At 36.5% G+C, this 22,380-nt stretch overlaps 1 protein-coding gene across 1 annotated transcript; it reads left to right on the top strand.

Moving 5' to 3' along the window:
- On the top strand, window positions 1-19,365 carry LOC142631959 (uncharacterized). Its single transcript, XM_075806339.1, has 13 exons — window positions 1-430; window positions 1,117-1,209; window positions 1,493-1,583; window positions 2,060-2,126; window positions 2,927-2,970; window positions 4,421-4,591; window positions 4,712-4,810; window positions 5,832-5,900; window positions 7,931-8,069; window positions 10,824-11,019; window positions 18,454-18,563; window positions 18,698-18,737; window positions 19,102-19,365. Exons 1-13 carry the CDS (start codon window positions 94-96, stop codon window positions 19,269-19,271), a joined length of 1,626 nt encoding a protein of 541 aa, XP_075662454.1. The 5' UTR covers window positions 1-93; the 3' UTR covers window positions 19,272-19,365.
- Window positions 19,366-22,380: the final 3,015 nt, after the last annotated feature.

The following is a 22,380-nucleotide window of genomic DNA, read 5'->3' as shown; positions in this document are numbered from 1 at the left end:
AAAAGGCCCATCAATTCAAACATCTCACAGTCTCTCTCTCTCTCTCTCTCTCCCTCCCTCCTCACTCTTGCCCAAACGTTGCATGGGAAAATAATGGGAGTGATAGAAAACGGTACCGTATCAGGCGAATTACCAAGCAACGAAGCATTCGCAGTACACTATCCAGGCTACCCTTCCTCCACCTCCCGCGCCGTCGACTCTCTCGGCGGCGCCCAAGCCCTCCTCAAGGCACGCACTTCGCCTTCCAACAAACTGGAGCTCCGTTTCCGACCCGACGACCCGTATTCGCACCCGACGTTCGGCGAGCTCCGTCCCTGTAACAACAATTTCCTTCTCAAAATCTCCAAAACTCAATCGATCGAACGAAATTCCGATGCCGAACTCGCTGCCGACGTTGTCGCTCGAGTCCCTCAGGCTTATCACTTCGAAGGTTTTTGCTCTTACCTCCTTTGTCAATTTTCAATTCGGACTTTAAATTTACTAATCATGCCCTCTAATTTTGACTTGTTTGCATTTACGTCCCTAAAGTTTTCACTTTTTTCATTTCAGTACTTTGTATGACCGTCTGGATGATTTATTGAATTGCTGAAAGTTGGATTATTTACCAATTTGGACTTTAAATTTAGGCTAAATTACTAATCATGCCCTATAATTTTGACCTGTTTTCATTTTCATCCCCAAAGTTTCGTTTTTTGTTTCATTTTAGTCCTTTGAACTGCCACTGTTTTACTACTACGTTGAATTGCTGAAAGATGGATTATTTACCAATTTGGACTTATAATTTAGGCTAAATTACTAATCATGGCCTCTAATTTTGACCTGTTTTCATTTTCATCCCTAAAGTTTCGTTTTTTTTGTTTCATTTCATACCTTTGAATGGCATCTGTTTTTGTTAGTAAGCGTTTGGATTATTTACTGCTTTGTTGAATTGCTGAAAGTTGGATTATTTAACAATTTGGGCTTGAAATGTAGGTTAAATTACTAATCATGCCCTCTAACTTTGACTTGTTTTCATTTATGTCCCTAAAAGTTTTCACATTTTTCTTTTCAGTACTTTGTATTACATCTGTTTCCTGTGGTATTCTAACATTGTTGTGTGCACGTGCTTGTGTGAAGGAATGGTAGACTACCAGCATGTTGTGGCCGTTCATGCAGATGCTGCACGAAGGAAAAAGAGAAATTGGGCAGAAGTGGAGGAGCCACATTTTGGTGAAGTCTATGTATTTCATTATCTATACCGCTTTGAACGTGCTATAAAACTGAGAGAAGAGACGAATGCATATTTTCTATGTCAATAACTGCATTTATTTAGTCCCTTAATTTAGCTGGGGTTAGCTTGGGTAGTCAAAGGTATTAGTGAATACAAGTGCAAGCATGTTACAATAGGAAATTGAGCCCAAGCAGACCTACGCCTAATATTATAACAGAGCATACAAATTAAAGTGCTTCTTGATCTATAATTTTTTGTGCGCTTTTTTTTTTTTTTTTTTAGATAAGGGTGGACTGATGGATGTGGATCATGAGGATGTGATGATTCTGTTGCCCCCGCTTTTTTCGCCAAAGGATGTGCCAGAGAATATAGTGTAAGATGTTGTGGATTTTCTTATCTGGACTGGTTACATCCAATCCTTTTCTTATATGTGTCATAAGAAATTTGTGTAAGGGTTGTTGTTCTTTTATTTATTTATTTTTTTTAATGGTGCCCGTGTCACTTTTCTTGTTTTAGACAAAGAAACTTATATAACACATACTGCAGAAAAAAAAAAAAAAATATATATATATATATATATATATATATATATATAGGTAAGCATTAATGTAATGCAACTTATCTCTGAGGATACCTAAGCTTCCCTTACCCAAGGATAGTGAGGGATCCTAACATGTTCTGGGACAATTTTTTCTTTCCACATCATTTATGCAAATCCGAGTATTTGAGGTTAAATTTTCATTAGAATTTTAAAAATACTCTAAAATTCCATAGAATAAAATCCTCCAACGAACATGTTGATTGTGTACATTTTTTGAACTGGTTTTTGTTGGCCTAATTATGGTTCAGGTTAAGACCGCCACCCACGCTGAGTTCTAAAACAAAACAAGATGAATTTGCAGAACAATGTTGGAAGGTGAAATTTCTTTGTTGATTACAGTAACAGTTATTTAGACATTAATTTTATTTATTTAATACACCAGCTAGTCCAAAATTAATTTTAGGATTATGAACATCTATGAAATTATAAACTTCTATTAATTGATTCTCTTACTTTCTAATTGAACAAATTCAACTTGATTGAAATTTGGTCTTGGTCACTTAGGTGTCATAGATACTCCTGATAGGCTGATACAAAAGTTTGAGGAATCAAAGCGTATTTAAGCTACCTCTACTATGGGCAAGCATAGTTTCCTAGAGATTTTTGTGCCTTTGGGTGGTCTGTGTGATCTCTTATTAATATCATTAATTTGCAGATCAAGCTTAGGTAAATGCTTGACAAGCTTTAGGCAAGCCCACTTGTGTCCCCAGACTCCCCACTTTTAGGCTTTATTGTTGCTAATATCACTTCTTTCTTCCTGTCTAGTGCCTTGTAGTTCAACTGGCACTTCCTGGTGTTTCCAACGGAGATGTCTAGGATTCAAATTTACCCTCTCCCAACTATTGAAATTTATAATAAATAATACATATAAAAAAAATAACTTCTTTCTGCCTTGTTTTTGATTTTACAATTTATAATATGAATATGAATGCAATTTAGTTCTTCTAGAGATTTTTATGTTGTTTAGGACTTGTATTGTGTCTCATTCCAAATGTCCTATGAATCATTTTAGTTTGCCTAATTTTCAACTCTCTTTATTGTATGTATTAGTAGATATTTAAGGTGGTATAACTGTTAAAATGGCACATTTTGTTTATATATCTTGTTCTGTGCAGATGGATATGGAGCCAGTTCTTGCAATTGATTTTAACATAAAAGATATCCTTCCTGTAACTTCTATTAAACTAAGTTTCTATGTAGACCTTTACTTTAGATATCATCCTTGTAGAGTTCATTGTTATGTTTTTTCTACTAGTAAATTTAGTTAGGACTTAGGTTTATTAACCATATAGGACAAAAATGGGATACAGATCTACCTATATGCATATAATATGGTTATAATTATTTTATAGAAGTTAATCGTGCAACCATCCTTAGTATGATAGAAAAAGAGACCTTAGTTGTGTTGAGGGAGTCAAAGCCTAGTCATAAATCCTTCTTAAGTTCCCCTAAAATAATATTCCATTAAAGCCAGGTAAAGGCGCATCCTAAAGCCTTTTTTTTGGGGGGGGGGGGGGGGTGGAAGACCAAAAAACTATTCTAAAATTAAAAAATTATTATTTTTATTATTATTATTAGTACACAAAAAAAATCCTTTGTAAGGAAAAATGAAGCTCCACATGGGAATATTTACTTGGGCTTTTTGAGGCTTACCTTTATAGAAACTTCTTATTAGACTCAGCTGTTATTGGGTAGAACCTTACCTAACTAATCTATGTTTCTTGGAAGCTCACTCTGTCAATTGTGACTTAGTCTCAGTCTCACTAGAAAATCTTTATTATTATCCTTTACCCTGTACATTAAACTTTTTTGATGTCAGTTAAGTTGTTGATAGCTCATAGCTCAGAAAATATTTTGTAAAGCATAAGTGAAAATTAAGTGAGAAGATATTTTGACCAACCTAAAGTTCCATGTGGCAGATACATCCATTTTGACGTAAGATGTAACTAACTACTTATTTTGTGGGAACTTTAGATATATGATTACTCTTTTTTATGTTGGACTATTTTTTTACGCTGCCTGCATAAGTTGGATGATAAGAAACTTGTGCACTCTTTTGTCTTAAGTAAGTTCGCCTTTTTTTTAACTTATTAAAATAAAATAAAAAAGTTTCTACAGTACAATTTTGTAAGCTTAGAGGTCATGTACATCACTGTTCTACATCTATTTTGGGCCCTTTCAAAGAATGTAGAGTTTTTTTGTGCAATGTGATCATGTTATTCATGTGTGGTCAAATGCACTCCTTTTTTTTTTGGTCAGTTGTGGATGCGTTTGAGATGGTTTATATATTGGAGGCAATCCTTCGTAGATGTTTGCGAGGCCACTGTTGACTGATATGAATTTCTTTCAATGATTTTAAAACTCCAACAAGGTTGCTGACTTTTAAACTAAAGGCTCGTGTGATTCTCTTAGCAGTCAGTTTTTGTAAATTTCATTACCATTTTATCTAATAATCTACGAGGCTGTGAGTTCTTTCTGTTAGTATTGTTGTCAGTTAAGAGAAGTGCCAGTAAAAGGTATAATTGTTACTGAATAAAACATGAGAAATTTCAAAATGAGCATTGCACAATGTTATTTGTTTTGTCCATGTTGCACTTAACACTCATACAGATTCCTAAGAAAGTAAATTGGGAGGAATATGTAACCCAAGGCTCAAATCAATGGGAGTGGCAGATGTTTCTTACTAATCTCTTTGACGAGCGCCCTATATGGCCCAAGGAATCACTAAATGAACGTTTGCTTGATAAAGGCTTAAGTTTTACAATTGAGATGTTTAGAAGGTGTGTTTCTGCCCAAAAACTTGCCCATTTGTAGTTAAATTATTTTTTATTTGAATGTTTTGTGGAACTTGGATAAATCTGATATTTGCCAGTGGCCTTTGCACTTGTCTGATCTTGCAGGCATCTGTCTAGGATTGCATACTACTTTTCAAGCGGACCATTTCTCAGGTTTTGGATCAGAAAAGGTTACGATCCTCGCAAAGATCCTGGTTCATGCTTGTGAGAGTTCTTGAATAATGTCTGAACTTCTATTTCTAATCAATACTTAACGCATTTGCCACATCTTGTCATATTTTAGGTTTTAGTATACCTCTTTTTGTTCCGTTGACTCGAATCAAATCTCTCTTTCTCATTGGTGCATTAATTACTTTCCTTTGCGCATGGACAAATCATGTCAAGTGACTTTTTCTCATCTTTACATCAGTAAGAGCCAATTGTATCTTTAAATGAATTTCTTCATCTTGTGTCTTTATCTTTCCGTATACTTCCACGTATTAATATTAATATTCTCATTTTAGCTACATTTATTTTATGAATATATTGTTTCTAAATAGTTCAATATTCAATACTATAGAGCATAGCTGGTCTTATATTAGTCCTTTAAAATTTTCCCTTTAACTTAATAGGTATTCTATGATCACACAATGCTCCTACTTCTCTACTTCATTTACCATGCTCTTTTCCTATAATCTACATGTTTGCCAATTTCTCCGTCCTTATGAATTATAATCCAGATATCAAAATACTACCTTTAAGCATTTTTATGATCAAATATTACAACCCGTCAACCAGTTCATTTTTTATTCTACTTTTTCTAAAATTACACACTCCATGTGCTTATTTAACTAAAGTCTTTAGATTCTAAAGCATTCCTCTAAATTTCTAAGTTGGCATTAACTCCCCATCTAGTTTTGTCTACTGAAATCAAATCATCTATAAAAAGTATATACATAATTTATATTTTTTTGGTACCACAAGACTTCATCCTAAATCAATCCAGTAAGTTCATTCATATCCAGTGAAGAGATATAGACTTAATGCTAATTCTTGATGTAAGCTTATTATAATAAGAAACTCACTTGTGATGCCTTCACTTGTTCTCATTCTAGTAACATAAATATCATGCATATGTACATACATATACCTATACATGTTTTTAAACAAAACCCTTATTAGAATTAGAATGATTTTGAACCTTTACTACTTTGATGCTTATCTTCCTAGTATTTTTTTTATGCAGATATCAAAGAATTGATTTTCGAGTACCACAACCATTACGGAGTTATTGTGATGCTATTACAGACAAAGGGTAAGTTCTTTTCAAAACCTAATCTAATTTTTAATTTAATTTTATATTATATGTTATTCCTAAAGCGATCAAAATTAGCACCCCAATGCTCACCACAACAGCATGCGACCCCAAGTAGCAAACCAAGCCTATCCCCACTGCTTTGTGTATTGGGAACAAAAGTTTACTGTCCTAAACCCAAATCTACCATGTTGCAGATTACCTTTGTGTGGATGCAAGAGAGAGAGAGAGAGGGGGATTTAATAATTACTTGTGTAAAATTCTATGATTAAGATATATAATAATTGATCCTTTTTTGAAGCTGCATTCCCATAGTGTATTGGCCTGAACAGTGTGAGGCTTTATAGTATGCTGTCAATCATCAACAACTCTGAAAAGAAACTGCTTATAAAGCCAAACTCCGTACTAAACTTTTGTTAAAATAAAGAGGAAGAACACAGACAATATGTATTATACATACTTGGGGAAATATTGAAAACCAAGATCCTGTTTTCCTTAGGCGTCCAATAGTTGAGCATGTTGGTGACCTAATTGTTAATAGGTGCATCAAGTTCGTAGTGTTATTAACTGGTTGAAGTTGGTTAAGAAATTTTTGTCTAAAAGATAACATCTGAATGACACTAAACAGTTGCAAATATGATTTATGTTGTTGTTTTAACTTTTAATAGGATCAACCCTAGTCTGTATGGTATAACTTTATTTTTTTTTTTATTTTTTTTACTAGTAAATATTTCATTAATTAAAAGAAAATAGGCATAACCCATGTACACAGGATGTATACAACAGGTACACTAACATCAAGCAGTGAAAGTACAAAGAACTAAATGAAAACAAAGCCAAAGCATTTATCCACTCAAACAAAGCCTTGAGGAAATGTCTAAAAACATGTGCTAATTTTAATGGAGCTATGAGAGCAAAAAAGAACGGTATTATATTAAAGGCATTCTTTTATAGAGGGTTGGCTAAACCTAAATTTTGATGGTTAAAGAGAGTGATTTAGCATCTATGCATCAAAATTTTAATAAATTCTTCTAGTCGTCCTATATGTGCAAAAAAACAATTGGGTTACAGATCTCCTGGTTCTGCTTTTAGAGTGTATGGATTTAAGAAATATATAATCTTAGCTAGTTGGAGGGCTAAATAAGAAGCTTCTTTATTGAAGGTGGTACAAAAATTGTTATTGAAAGCATTATAGGTACACCAAGGGAGCTTTGTAAAATCGTAATTATCATTCAGGATTGTAAAAGAATATTTTGTGATAATAACTTGGAGGTTAATAGTTTGCATATCTACAGTGAAGGTAATAGAGTATCAATTTATTTGAGTAAGAGAATCCTTGTAATTCTTTAGGCTTCTTTGTGTGTGTTATCATGTACATGTAGTCTTCTTTTAATAAAAATTTATTACTTATCAAAGAAAATTATTTGACTAAGAGGAAGTAGCAGACTAAGAAATCCATCTTATTAGGGACAAAGGAGTTTACTTTCATGACTCTTGCAAGAATTTATGAGAATTATTTATGAAGAGTTAGTGGATTATGCTTTTTTAATTTTGTTGGTTTTGTATGCTTAATTATAGATATCTAGGACTTTGTTTATACATGCTTGATGTAAATTTAGGCTTCTGTAAGGTTCTCGGTAATCTTAATTTTAGGGTTGTTTAGTAAACAATGGGTGGTTGAGTTGGTAAAATAGAAGATTAGAAGTAAAACTAGGTATCCATATGCTTAAACCATTGAAACGGAGAACAAATGCAGATATGAAAGGAGATGAAGAAGAATAAAAATAAGAAAATTGCGAAAAGAACTTGGCAACCTTGCCTTCAATGAACCATATTATCCTGTTTCTCATAAATTGAACTGTAACAGCTGTGGAGTACAATAGAGCATATTTATAGATTCTGATTCCTTCGTCATTTTTTTCTTGATAAGTGATAAAATATTTATTGAATTACAGAACGTACTTTATGCAGGTTGAGTGACTGTACGAAGTAATTACTCTGATTGTTTTTGTTGTTATTCATTTTACTAGGTTGAAGCATAGATGGGAGGACGTATGTGCGTTTCGAGTTTTTCCTTACAAGCTCCATACATCATTGCAGTTTTTTGAACTTGCTGATGATTACATTCAACAAGAGATAAGGAAGCCTTCAACACAGACAACTTGCACAGTGAGTTTCATGAAAGGTGCCAAGAAGGCCCCACATAAAAAATAAGCCAAATTTTGAATATTTTTTAGTCATGTTTTTCCTTGAACTCTCTGCTGGTTTCATCAAATCCATATCATCTATCTAATCTGGGAGGGGTTTGAAATCAGCACTAAGCATGATATGAACCCAAGAATCAGCACCTGGGCTTGCTTGGAATCTGAACCAAGCACGGGAAGAAATCTCCCAACCCAATTTTATGAATTCATGATCAATTGCTTACAATAAGGAACTCTAGGCCCTTTAAAGAGTCTCCAAAATTGCATCAAATATGGAAAGAAATTCAAGTACAAATGAGATTACATCATAAATTTAGATAAAATTCAAGTAAAAATCAAATCTCGCTAATAACATCAATCTGTGTCAATCAGCATTAATCGTGATTAATCAGGTCCAACAAAATCAATTAGCATTAATGAGTCTAATTTGGTGTCCACTCCATTTTGCTTAGTGTTGAGGCTTCGTTTAGCATTTAATTTTGGTTTATCTGTTGTACACTTCATGCATACATGGATGACACCCTTTTTGCTTTTTTAATATATTTTACTTCTATAAATAAAAAAAAGGTTTGTGTTGATGCTTATGGATAAATAAATTAACATTATTTCTTTTTTTGATAAGTAATAAATTAACATTATTTCAGGTTACTGCAACTTTAAAATTGATTCTTGAAGGGTTCTAAAACTTTAAATATTATGATCCTTATTTTTCTGAAATCAATCATAGGATTATGTGGTCACTTTTCATCCATACAATGAAGCCTTTATTATTTGCCCTAAGACTAGAAGTTGATGGATAAAAGTTCTGATATATTTAGCCCGAGAATTTTAGTCTTGTGGGTTCATTTAGCAACCACTTAAGGTGACAACTACACCCTGTCTAGTGTATTTTGGACTAGGGAGTGGTGGTTACTGACTTATTGCTCAAGGAAATTCATTATGCTTTTGCTAACCGCTACCCATATTGGCTTAAGCAGGGTTGATACTTTGGCTCCAATTATAGGTCCAAAGAAATGGAAAGCATGTTTTTTGACAAGGTTATCAGGCTGAGATTCTTTCATTATCTTCATCATGCTACTATAACTTTTACTAGTTACTGGGACAACGCTTTGTTTCAATCAATCAAAAAACTACATTTTGGTTGCACTAGGATTACATTAAGAGGAAGTTACCTCTTGTGAATTGGTGCTGCCTTTGTCGATGTGAAGAGGAAACTGTGGATCATTTATTGATCCATTGTAAGTATGCTTATACCTTGTGGAGTGAAGTCCTTCGTTTATATGGAATTCAATGGGTGATGCCGAAGAATGTTGTTTCTCTTCTTACTGCATGGTGGAACTGGTTGGGGAGTCACACTTCAAAAGTGTGGAATATAGTTCCAACATGTCTTATGTGTCTAATTTGGAAGGAACGAAATGCCCGTATTTTGAGGAAACTGAGAGACTCGTTGACTCGGTGAAGTCTTTGCTACTTAGGACATTATTTGAGTGGTCCCAGATTTGGGGGTTTACGCATTGTCATTCTTTGTTTGATTTTCTTAATTCTGTTAGTCTCTCTTTTTGATTGATTTGTATTCTTTTCAGTGCAGTGGGTTTACTATCGTAAATTCATTGTGCTTTTATTATCAATAAAGCTGTTATTACCTATAAAAAAAAAGGATTACATTAATTATAAAAGCAACTCAGTCCAATTAAAAACAAATCTATAAACACATAAACATGGGCAACAAAATTAAGCAAAAAAAAAAAAGGCCAGATTGCTGTCAAAAATTAGTCAACACACTCACACATCGAAAATACTATATATTATTTAAAGCCTACAACCTTTGTGCAATTGCACAATTCTGAAATTCTCCAACTGTTTGAGCTAATAAGCCATATATGTTACTATTTTAATTATTTAAAACTTTTTTGATTTAATAATCTTTTATGAGACTTCATTCTACTTTATATTTCACAATGTGCGCATTACTTCAATTAGATGTGCTCTTCTGCTTTATGCTTTGTGCTTAGGTTCTAAAGAGGTCTTAGTGCTAAAGTGCGCTTGGTGCTTTTAACATCATTGTGACACATCATGTCTGGCCAATGCTAATTGTAAAACCCCTTAATAATAATTCTTATAATCGTAATCTATATCTTTCCCTCAAACTTAATAAGATGCCTAAGTTACAGGGAATTACAAAACTGTTTTTGAAGGTGGGAATTTGGATAGAGGTAGAGGCTGCTGGCTTGGTTATTTGGATTTGTGTATATTTTAAAAATGAGACAGATAGGCTGAGTATATTATAAATATGATGCCTGATTTTGCAAGGTTTAATTTGACCTAAAGCCTATAGTGGCAAGAATCATTAGCTGTTTCTGTTGCTTCCAGGGTTTTTTAAAGCAAGTTGCTGGATTTTTCATTTAAAATGCCATGTACATAACTTAGTGTATCTAGTAACAGTGTTTCCTGTAAGAAATTCTGTGTTTCTGTCATGGAATAAGTTGGTTAGAGATACTGATCTTTTATTAGCACAAGTCCTAAATATTTTGGTGAAAAATTATCAAATTGAATAATACAATTTCTTCTTACTTCCATACAGTTAATTTAGTGATAGTAATCCTGGTATCTTTTTGTTTTAATGTATGCCTACAATCTGCATATAGTGTAGTATTTGAATGTGCAAGCTATATACTCGGTTTTAGTTGGATCATGTTTAACTTATTATTTACATCTGCAGTTTGGAGCAGGATGGTTCTCAGAGCACATGCTTGATTGCTTAAGACAACGTGTTAAGGTGAGGTTTTTATCAGTCTTCCCCCAAGCTGGTGCAGAAAACCTACTTAAAGCTGCTTCTGAAAAGTTTGAAAAGTTAAAGAAGGAATGCAACAAAGATGCCTTAAAGCTTCATGAAGAGCACCAACAAGCCAATACAGGTACCACTATCTGACCAAACTCAAGGACTCTTCAACTATTTAATTTTTGTTTGGTTATAATGATTATAATGTGAAGTCATCCTTATTAGGCATAAGGGCAATAGCCCATTTTACAAGAGCAATACTATGAGCTCAACAGGGAATAGGGTAAACCCCACAAAATTTAAGCGTACCCTATAATAATTTGTCTAATGTCCATCTCAAACTCAAGTATATCATAAACTATGAGTTTGGAAAGAGTGCTAAAAAGGATGAGAAAAGATCCCAAAGCAAGACATGCAATCCTGCCCCGAACAACACCCCCCCCCCCAATAAATAAATAAATAAAAAGAAATCCCAAATTTGCAGGAAGCCAGATCACATTAAAAAGACATCTATTACTCTTTTGACTTCAATCCACACTTTATGATTGTTGGGTAAGAAATACCTAAAATACAGATTACCCATGGACACCCCCAGATAGACGGCAAATAAGTTAAAAAGTAGGTTTCTTAACTCTAAATGTGAACATTGTAGTATCAGTTTGATCAACAGGATAAAAAGCAAAATTATTATGGTGAGAAGGTTTGTCACCTGATAATCGGAGAAACTATTTTTTTTTTTTTTGATAAATAACGTAAGAATATTATTAATAATAATAAAGAAATTGCCAAGCCGAGTACATTGGGGATGTACTATGGGTGCAAAAATCAAGAAACAAAAGAACAACGGTAAAAAAAAATAGAAAAGGAAAAACAAGAAAAATGAGAAAAAACCACTCCATTCAAAGAGAGTGTGTAAGAAAAAAGACTTAATCTCCAGCAAAGAGCGTTCACAGCCCTCAAAGCTTCTAGCATTCCTTTCTCGTCAAATGCACCAAATCAAGCAGTGAGGAACTAATTTCCAAACATCAATGTGACGATGTCGTGCAAACTTTCCTTGCCAAGCCTCAAACACCTCAAGAACAATACGAGGCATAACCCACTGAATACCAAACAAGCAGAAAACCAAAGACCACAACTCCCAAGCTATGGTGCAATGAAGTAGAAGATGATTCACCGACTCCCCACACCTCTTACACATAAAGCACCAGTCAAGCACAATCACTCGTCTTTTACGAAGGTTGTCTGTTGTTAAGATCTTACCTAAGGAAGCAGACCAAGAAAAGAAGGCTACCCTTGGAGGAGCCTTCGATTGCCATATTATTTTCCATGGAAAGGAAACAAGATTATGAGGGTAGAAGGAACTGTAATAACCTCTAACCTCAAATCCTGTATTCCTTGCAAACTTCCAACAAACCTTATCTGGGCCAAACCCTCTCACTGACGAGGAGTAGACTAGCCCCATAAACCGATCAAAGGCTTCTTCTTCCCAATCTTGTGGAGGACGACGAAATTACACATTCCAGTGATACCTCTCAGCAGACCAACCCATAACTTCAGCCACTGAGGAGTCCTTGGACCTACTAAGACAATAAAGCTCCGGAAAGGCCTCTTGGAGAGTACAATCCCCACACCAAACATGCTTCCAAAATTTCACTCTAGTACCATCCCCCACATCATAAACAAGGAGTTTAGAGAAGTTCAACCAACCACTTCTAATATATCTCTACAAGCTGACCCCATAAGGACTTGTCACCTTCTTCGTACACCAACCACCCCCAATATTCTCATATTTTGCCTCCATAACCTTCCTCCATAAAGCATCAGTCTCGGTGCCATACCTCCACAACCATTTACCTAGTAAGGCAGAATTAAAATTACCCAACTGTCTTATACCCAACCCCCCATCCTGCAAAGGCCTACAAACCTTGGCCCAATTAACTAAATGAATTTTAGGTTCACCACCAATCCCATCTCACAAAAAATCTCTCTGTAATTTCTCCATACGCTTAGCCACCTTGCCCGGTAAAGGAAGAAGGGAAAGAAAGTATGTAGGTAAGGACGATAATGAGCTTTTAATGAGTGTTACCTTACCCCCTTTGGATAAATACATTCTCTTCCAACCTGCTAATCTCCTCTCCATTCTCTCAAGAATAGGGTTCCAAACAGATAAGTCCTTAAATTTTGCACTTAAAGGAAGACCCAAATATTTCAAGAGCAGAGAAGACTGCCCACACCCCAACAGACCCACCAAAGCCTCCAAATTGGGTACGCCACCAACAGGTACCAACTTAGATTTCCCTAAATTAATACGAAGCCCGGACACCTCCTCAAACCTAGCAAGAATCGCCCTCAAATTAGCAATCTGAGAAGGTTCAGCATCACAAAAAATCAAACTGTCATCTGCAAATAGAAGATGAGACACCATCACTGATGGACCAGCCGTACTGCCCACAGAAAAGCCTGAGAATTGCCCAATGGAGGCAGCCACATCCAACATACGACTTAATACCTCCATCACAATATCAAACAACAATGGAGATAAAGGATCCCCTTGCCGAAACCCCCTAGAACTTCCAAAGAAATCAGTTGGGCTACCATTGATCAAAATGGAAAACTTTACAGTTGAAATGCAATACCTTATCCAGTTTCTCCATTTTTCTGAGAAACCACAACGCTGCAGCATATACATTAAAAAATTCCAATTCACATGATCATACGCCTTCTCCACATCCAACTTACAAAGCACACCCGGAACTCCTGATTTCAATCTACTATCAATACATTCAGAAGCAATCAAGACGGAATCTAAAATATGTCTGCCCTTCACAAAAGCATTTTGTGAATCCAAAATAAGTCCATGTGCCACCCTACGAAGCCGATTAGCCAACACCTTAGAAATAATCTTATACATCCCACCAACTAAGCTGATAGGCCGATAATCCTTTACTTCCACAGCATCCACTTTCTTAGGAATAAGGGCTAGGAATGAAACATTAAGACTCTTCTCAAACACCGCCTGAGTATGGAAATTGTGGAATACAGCCATAATTTTAGTTTTCAAAACACCCCAACAAGACTGGAAGAATGCCATGGAAAAGCCATCCGGGCCAGGTGCCTTATCACCATTAAAGTCATGGATCACCTCAAACACCTCTTCTTCCTCAAAAGGCCTATCTAGCCAACTTGCATCTTCCACCGAGATGCTAGAAAAATCCACATCATCTAAGACAGGTCTGTGAGCCACCTCCTGAAAATAAAGCTGCTTATAAAATTGAGAGATACAGTTTGCTATAGCAGCCGGGTCCGAAGACAACACCCCATCCACCATAAGTCTATCAATAGAATTAACCCTCCTGTGAGAATTAGCTATACGATGGAAAAACTTAGTATTCCTGTCTCCTTCTCTAACACAAAGAACTCTAGATTTCTGCCTTCAACAAATTTCTTCCAACAGAGTAGCTTTCTCTAACTCATCACGAATTCTTCCCATTTCCACCCTTTCCTCCACTGATAATCCCTGACTCTCCTCCCTATTCTCTAGAACACTAAGGTCCTTCCACAATTTTCTAATCCGAACATCAACATGACCAAACACCTCCACATTCCATCTTTTCAAGTCATTTTTAAGGAGCTTTAATTCATTAGCCAGAATAAAACTCGGTGCACCGTGAACCTGGTAGGAATCCTACCATGACCGAACCCTATCCACAAAACCTTCATCCTTTATTCACATATTCTCAAATCTAAATGGCATACTCCCTCTCTGAAAAGATCCACCCTCAAGGACAATTGGAAAATGATCTGAGCACAATTTAGACAGTCGTCTTTGAGAAACTGTTGGGAACTTATCCTCCCAATCTGCAGAAAACAAAAATCTGTCTAGCCTAGCCTTCGAAACAACTTCTCTAAAATTTGACCAAGTGAAAGTACCTCCTTGCAAATGGCAGATCAATAAGACCCTGTTCTGAGATAAAATTAGAAAACTCCCTCATAGCAGTATTGAAAGAAGTAGACCCCAATCGTTCAGAAGGGAACCTAACCACATTAAAGTCACCACCCACACACCCTGGGACACTCCACCAGCTATTCAAGCCACAGAGTTCCTCCCATAATAACCTCCTATCTCGGTGTAAATTAGGACCATAAACACCCGTAAATGCCCATACAAACTGATCTGACACTAGTAAACTTACAAGAAACCGAAAATCTCCCCACTGCTTCCTCCATTTTTATTCACTACCCGAGTGTCCCACATCACTAACACCCCACCAGAAGCACCACAAGAACCTAAGTAAGACCAATCAACATGTTGGTCACCCCACAAGCTACGAATCACTGCTCTATTAATTAGTCCCATTTTGGTTTCTTGAAGACAAACCACATCTGGCCCCCATTTCCTAATCAAGTTTCTAACCCTGAGCCTTTTATCCTGCTCATTCAACCCTCTAACGTTCCAAGAAATAATCTTCACATTCATTGATAAGACACAACCGCCCGCTCAGAACTTGCACTCCTAACTTTATTTGTATCATACTCGACATTTAAAGATGACAGCAAATTCTTCAACTCCCGCTGACCTTTCTGTCCGGACTTAACCAACTTCTTCTGATCACCCACCACAAGTTTCTGTCTATCTTTCTTTCTGGCCTCTATGGCTAATAACAGTCCTGTAATCTGCTCCTCAAAACCTTCCAGTGAAGTGCCCACAGATTTCTTGAAAGCCTTTATCCTATTGGTTACCCATTGTGATAGTTGACAATTATCCACACTCTCCTTGCACCCAATCTCCTTCATAGGACTAGACTCCAACTCCAACGGACCTTCAGTAGCCAAAGGTACCACAACTAATGGCTCATCACCTCCCTCACAAGACCTCAACCTTTCATCAGACTCCCACAGCTCACTTACTAACCCGGGAACCACAGTCAAGGAATCTACTAGCCCCTCACTCTCCTCTGCCCAAGTAACCCTCTTCCCTTCATTAGTACAAGAAACATTACCTGGTACACCCTCTCCCTCTAGACTTGAGCAGACTGACATATAATCTGGAGAACGATACAGTGATAATGGGAGCACTAATTGCCGGCCATCACGCATTTGTAATATCCAATCTTTGGAGTTACCCCAAGACTTATCCAAGTCTCCGACCAAGTCCCTTATAGTTGGGCCAGGTAGTTGAACTCCCCCAAAGTCAGAAATAACCGAACCTTCCAAACCCATAAAATCCTCATCCCCATCCTCCGATGCCACTGAAGAAGACAAAGGCACCAACTCCGACACTATCGGGTCATCCAGATTCATTACCTGTTCCGATACCGTGGTCGATGACACCACTGGCACCAACCTCGACCCACACGGAGTACTGGTCAGCGACATCTGTTCGTGGGAGACTTGGGCCACCACCACCGGTCCTGTCGGCTCAGTGGGTGGTTGCGCTAGTCGAATCGAGCTGAGCTGAGCTGAGCACCCTTAAGTTCAATCTCCGTCACTGCTACGTCCATCAGTACCGTCGGCGATGTCGAAGGTTGCTCCGAGGTGGTGGGTGTGACCATCAATACCCTCGGCGACATCACAGGTTGCTCCGATGTCATGGGTGTGATCACCGATACCTTCGACGACGTCGCTGGTTGCTCCGATGCGGTGGGTTTGACCCTTGAGCACCTAACCTCCTTCGTGGCAATGAGCTCACTTCTACCTGAACTTGGCAACGTGAACCCATTCTGGTAAGAAGACTCCGGAGCCCTTGGACCACTAAATGAGCTTTCTCCAGCCACAAAGGTAGTTGGGCTTAGCAGACCCAGGCCCAAAATGGGTTCTTTATTACCCAACGAGGCTGGGGCATTCATCTTGGATGGGCCCAGACCCACTGCATTATTAGAATCAATATTTGCTTGGTACCCATTTGCCAGCTTGTTGACCTCCCTTAACAGCATCCCAAGATACCCGCCTCTTTCCATATTCATTTACACTCACAGTCAGCCCTCTCCCCAGCCAACGTCCCTTCCTATTATCACGCAACTTTCCAAACTCAACCATTTTTTAATTCAAATTGGGCTTCAAAGGAATATTGCAATTAATTCCTTCCGGGATTTTCTCCTCAATTTTATTCTTGCCATTAATATCACCTGCTCCACCCTCACCACCACCCACGGCTGCCTGATGAAAACTACCAGTCTGAGTTTCAAAAGCTACAACTTGTGTGTGAGACTTGTCACTTGGAGTCTCCACAGTATTCTTCACGATATCAGCCTTAACCTTATCTTTATTGAGGGGCTGCTGAACATGCTTCAACATTGCCTGCACTGGAGCTTTGACAGCTTCCACAAAGGACCTGGTAGGATGATGTTTTGGGATCTGCTTAGACCTGGACGGTACAAACTTCAATCCACCCAACGCATATTGAGCAGGTTCCAACATCCTTCGTAATTCAATCCCAAAAGTTCTCCATCCTTGTTGTAATTTACCGGCAGGAATAATGATAGTTCGCCGCTGCCCACCGACCTTAAGCTCTGTCACTGAAACATATTGCCCAAATGAATTGGACCCCTGTTGCAAGGTGTACGCAGTAGCACCTTCCCTGAGCGTGAAAAATTGCTTAGGACTAACCCCAATCACAATGTGTTCCAGATTCCGCATTATCCAAAGAGCTGCACTCTTGCCCATAAACACTGATTGCATGTAGTATTTTCCCCGTTCAAAGATCTTAAGGGAGAAAAAATTCCCTCCTTCCTCAACCACCAATTGAAACAACTTAGATTCAATAAAGAAACTTCGGAATCCCCCCATACTGATCCTATTTTTAAATTGTCGATGTTCTTTTCCATCATTCCACTCTCTATACTGTTCACAAATGGATGGAAAAGTCATCAAATCAATGAACTACAATAACAAATAAACAGTCCTGTCAGTCTGACATCTAAAGCACAGATATCTATTAGTTTATCTTTTATTTAGTCCCATCCTCCATGGTAAATTTTGTTGAAATCTTGTCAATATTATGAGAATTTTTTAAATTATTACTTTTATTATAAACTATTTTTTTATCAATTGAAAATCAATAATAATAATAATCCTTACAAGCATAAGTCCTGTACACATGGATCATTGCTTTTGTTATAGGCAAATGATGGAAAGTTATCCCATGTTTCTGTCTGCGTGGAATTGTTGTGTTGAAATATCAGTTGTATAGTGATGCTTTCTTTGTTATTCCATATAGACTATATATGCTTCTTTCCATAGCATGTATACTACTTCACCCCTTTACCCTACCTTCTCTTCTTTCTTCTTCGTCACCTCATATCTATTTATGATCTTATTCTCTTACACTGAAACATTGCTGAACTAATATTAGGGTTCATTCCCTAATTTCCTATCATAGTATTTTCCACATAATTCTCATATTCCAAATGGTTGTCAATACCTTGTAAACTCCTATTAGTTTACTGTGGTTCCTATGGTTTTTTTAACTCACCAATTTTGAACGTATGAGAGAGATTGCAAGAATCTATATTTTCTTGCACACTCATTTAATTTTGTAATTTGACATTACTAATTAAATTTAATGATGTAGAACCTGCTGGGGATGAAGATATCGTGGAACCCAATAATGTTGAAGATGATGAGGAGGATGAAGTTGACAATGCTGAAGATGAATTGGATGGATATGAGGCGCTTGATCTGGTACTGACTTCTCTATTAACTGAATTTACGTTTTGCTGGATTTTCTATATCTATAATCAATATTGTCTTAATTTCTTATGTGCCTTGGTTTGTGTTTTATTTTTATGTGTTTATCAATGCTTTCTTGTTTCTAGGCTGAAAAAGAAGGTGAAATATCTCTGCAGACACAGTCATGTATCCTTTTTTACCATTTCGATAATGTTCTTTTGTTTAAGCCTCTATTTTCAGCACATAAATTAATAATTCAGCCCTCAGTCATGTTTTACGTACCTTGGGAAAAAAAATGAAAAATAAAAAATAAAATAAAATCAACTAAACAAAATTTCAGTTTGGCATAGTAGTAGTACTATGCCAAAAATACAATTCTATTGCAATGCAACAGTGGAGATGCAAGAAGAATTTTCACATTTATAAAGAATCCATGAAGATAACGTTGCCCTACCTTGTCAAGAAAAATTATTGAGACCAATCAGTGCTAACTGTTGTGGAAATTTGTTTAGATTGGTTGTCACCATTGGCTTTCCTATACATTGCCTAGATCTAAACATGGAGAACATATCGAGAACCCATTTGCAGGAGCTTTTTGATAGTTTTCCATCCACAGAAGCAGGTGATAATAATATAAATGAAGCTAATTCAAGTGATGAAGAATATCAGATATATGAACCTGATAGTGATGGCAACTACTCTGATGACGATGACTGCTAATGTTCCTAGTTTTAGAAGTAATGTCTAGAGGTTTTTTCGGATGGCATTCTTCTTCAATGCATCTTTCAACTACTGTAGACTATATTTCTTACCACAAGTATAAAGTATTGCAATTTTCACAAATAATCATAACATAAACATAATGGGGGAACTGGGGGTGAGGAAATCTTAATCTAATTGGCCCAACTAATTGCTTGTTTGGATTGAGGGAGAGAGAAGTAGAGCAGAATAGAGTGGAATTGGCTCAAAATTAGCCCATTTTTAATCAACTTTACTTTACTCTCCTTCACTCCCCCTCCTTTTCTCCTCAATCCAAACGAGCCTTAACTGCCCAAGTTTCATCTTTGTCTAGCCATTTCCGCATGAAGTAACTGCTATCTACAATTACCCACACGTTTTAAGCTTAAAACCTGAAACATTCATGACCACACCCCAAATTGGACCAAGTTACGTTCAAAAAAAAAATGTAAAATACACTATCTAGGAGGTTTGGGCTAATGCCAAGTAGGTCCAGGACATTTCTAAACTATCCAACTTAATCTATAAGCACAAGTGGTGTTACACACTATTTCCTCACTCTCTCTCCAACACAAAACACTTTTTTTGAGATAAAAGATAAGACAACCCACAAACACTTGATGCTCATGGGTGCTTTCCTTTTTTCACAAAGATTTTTTTTTTCCTTTTTCTTTGAATTTCCAACAACATAACGATTTTCTTTGGATTTTTTTTTTCTTAAAATAAAATCAAAAGAAAAAAAAAATTATTAATGACTGTGTTTGGTTAGTTGAGAATATCTGAAGGAAAAGCCACATGAATCTACTTCATTCCGTGTTTGATAGCCAAGGAAATCAAAAGAAAAAGCCCGTCAAAGTCTCATCTATTTAGTGCTTGGTAGCCAAGAAAACCAAAAGGAAAAACCACTTTTCCTTCTTAAAGAAACCCAAAAAAACCTAATGGCCTTAACTTAATCGCAGTGGATCCACCACAAAATGTTGGCCAAACCCAAATCTAGCCATTAACCTGTATAGAGAAAATGAGAAAGGAACGGATAGGAGAAAGAAGTCCCATCGAAGGCTAAATTCGGCCAAGCAAAGGAAAAGGAAAATTGAAGAAGAAAAGGAAAAAAAAAAAATAGAAAGAGATTCGGAGACAGGTGAGATTAGAGGAAAAAGAGAAAAAATGAGAGAGAGAGAGAGAGAGAAGCCCGTGCACCACAAACCCACAGCCATATTAAACACAGCCACCAAACCCATAACCCAAAAACCATCGCCACAACCAACAACTCAGCCCACCACCAAAATAATCACAATAACCAACAACCCACAACCAACGTTGATCTAAAAAACCCACAACAAACTAAAATTATTTTCACTGCTGCCATCGACCATGATCCACAACAGTCGTCATAGTGAAAGAGTGAGTCCAATAGAGGAAAGTAGTTGTCATGTTGGAGGGAGAGAGGGACAAGAGGGAGAAGAGAGGTCTAAGAGAGTGAGATAGGGATGAGAGATAGAAGAAACAAAAGAGTGAGAGAGAGAGAGAGACCAGTCTAGGAGAGAGAAGAGAAAAATATTAACAGGCCTAATGGTGTTTATAGACCAAGTCGGGTTTAGGGACCAAATTGGCCAGTTTTGAAATATCTTGAAACTAGTTTGCATTAACCCAAATCTCAGGGTAAGTTAATGGAATTTTCTCAAAATAAAAATTGGACCTAAATGTGTTATATAGAAGGAGAAATTACATTTTACTATCCTAAACTATACCCACGATTATACTTTGTTCCCTAAACCTTTCAAATGCACATTTTTGCACTCTAAACTATGATCATTTTTTACATAAAGTTTGTTGTTAACTTGGATGGAAAAATATAGCACTACATGAAAAAAGCTAATTGTCCTTCTTCTCAATCCTTTAAATTACGCTCTACCACTCTAAATTATACTCATAATTACACTTTGCACCCTGAACTTTGAATTTCCATCCAAGTTAACAACAAACTTAACGCCGGGTACAAAGTGTAACAATGGTAGTTTCCTTCAAATTTCGTTTGGCATTTCATTCAGAGCCTCATTTGACATTTCATTCAAATTAACCATTTCAAACCAAAAGAGCACCTCAAAGATATTTGATGCTTCCTCAAGTAAAGCTCAAAAAGGAAAAGAGAGAGAGAGAGATCGCTCCAATGATCTCAGTATTTGACTGATGCACTCTTCTATGTTAAAAGGATACCAATTCCTCTACATTGACATGAGCCCTCCTTGGGTGGTTTCCTTTTTTTGTAAGGAAATTGCATGTTCAATAAAAAGTTCACATGAAGGACTGGATACTTAAACATTGATCATTCATGTTCTTATTATTTGATTGGGTAAATTACATTGAGATCTGATAATCCAAATAGGCAAAACTATGACTTGTTATCTAAAATAACATCGACTCCCCAATGAGAGAAAATAATTCACATCCTTGTCATCTTTATGCTCATTTCTCCCCTCCTTTCACTAAACTATAAAATCCTAATAGGGCAATCAAAACCATTACCATCAACATCACCATCCAAATCTGACTTTCTTCAAAACTAAAACAGCACCTTTAATGTTATACTAGTTCCAGACACCAATCTGAACTGAACCCCCCACCTTTAAAATTAGATCATTTTTAGCACCCAAGGAAAGGTCAGTGTAATTTCAAAAGAATCTAGAAAGGTGTTTGTATATCCAACGATCCCTATGGGAAGTCAATATAATTTATTCCTTTTTTTAAGTTAAGAAATATTTTATTGCAAAAAGACTACTTCATCTACAATGGATACAACAGAGTCTAAAGAATAATAAATAATACAAAAGGCAACAACTCTAGAATGGACTTACTAGTTACTAGTAATGAAACGCAATGCACGAATCCAATCAAATTTTGTAGTAAACATAGTCTCAAATTTTGTACTTAATAGTTGCTACCAGTGTAACCCAATGCACAAGACCAATTAAATTTTGAACTAGTAAACATAGTCTATCAAATTTTGAACTAGTAAACATAGTCTCAAATTTTGAACTTACTAGTTACTAATGGTGAAACCCAATGCAAGAGACCAATCAAATTTTGAACTACT

Source organism: Castanea sativa, chromosome 4, assembly GCF_040712315.1.
Source record: "Castanea sativa cultivar Marrone di Chiusa Pesio chromosome 4, ASM4071231v1".
NCBI lineage: Eukaryota > Viridiplantae > Streptophyta > Magnoliopsida > Fagales > Fagaceae > Castanea > Castanea sativa.
This window is presented reverse-complemented; position numbering and strand designations above follow the sequence as displayed.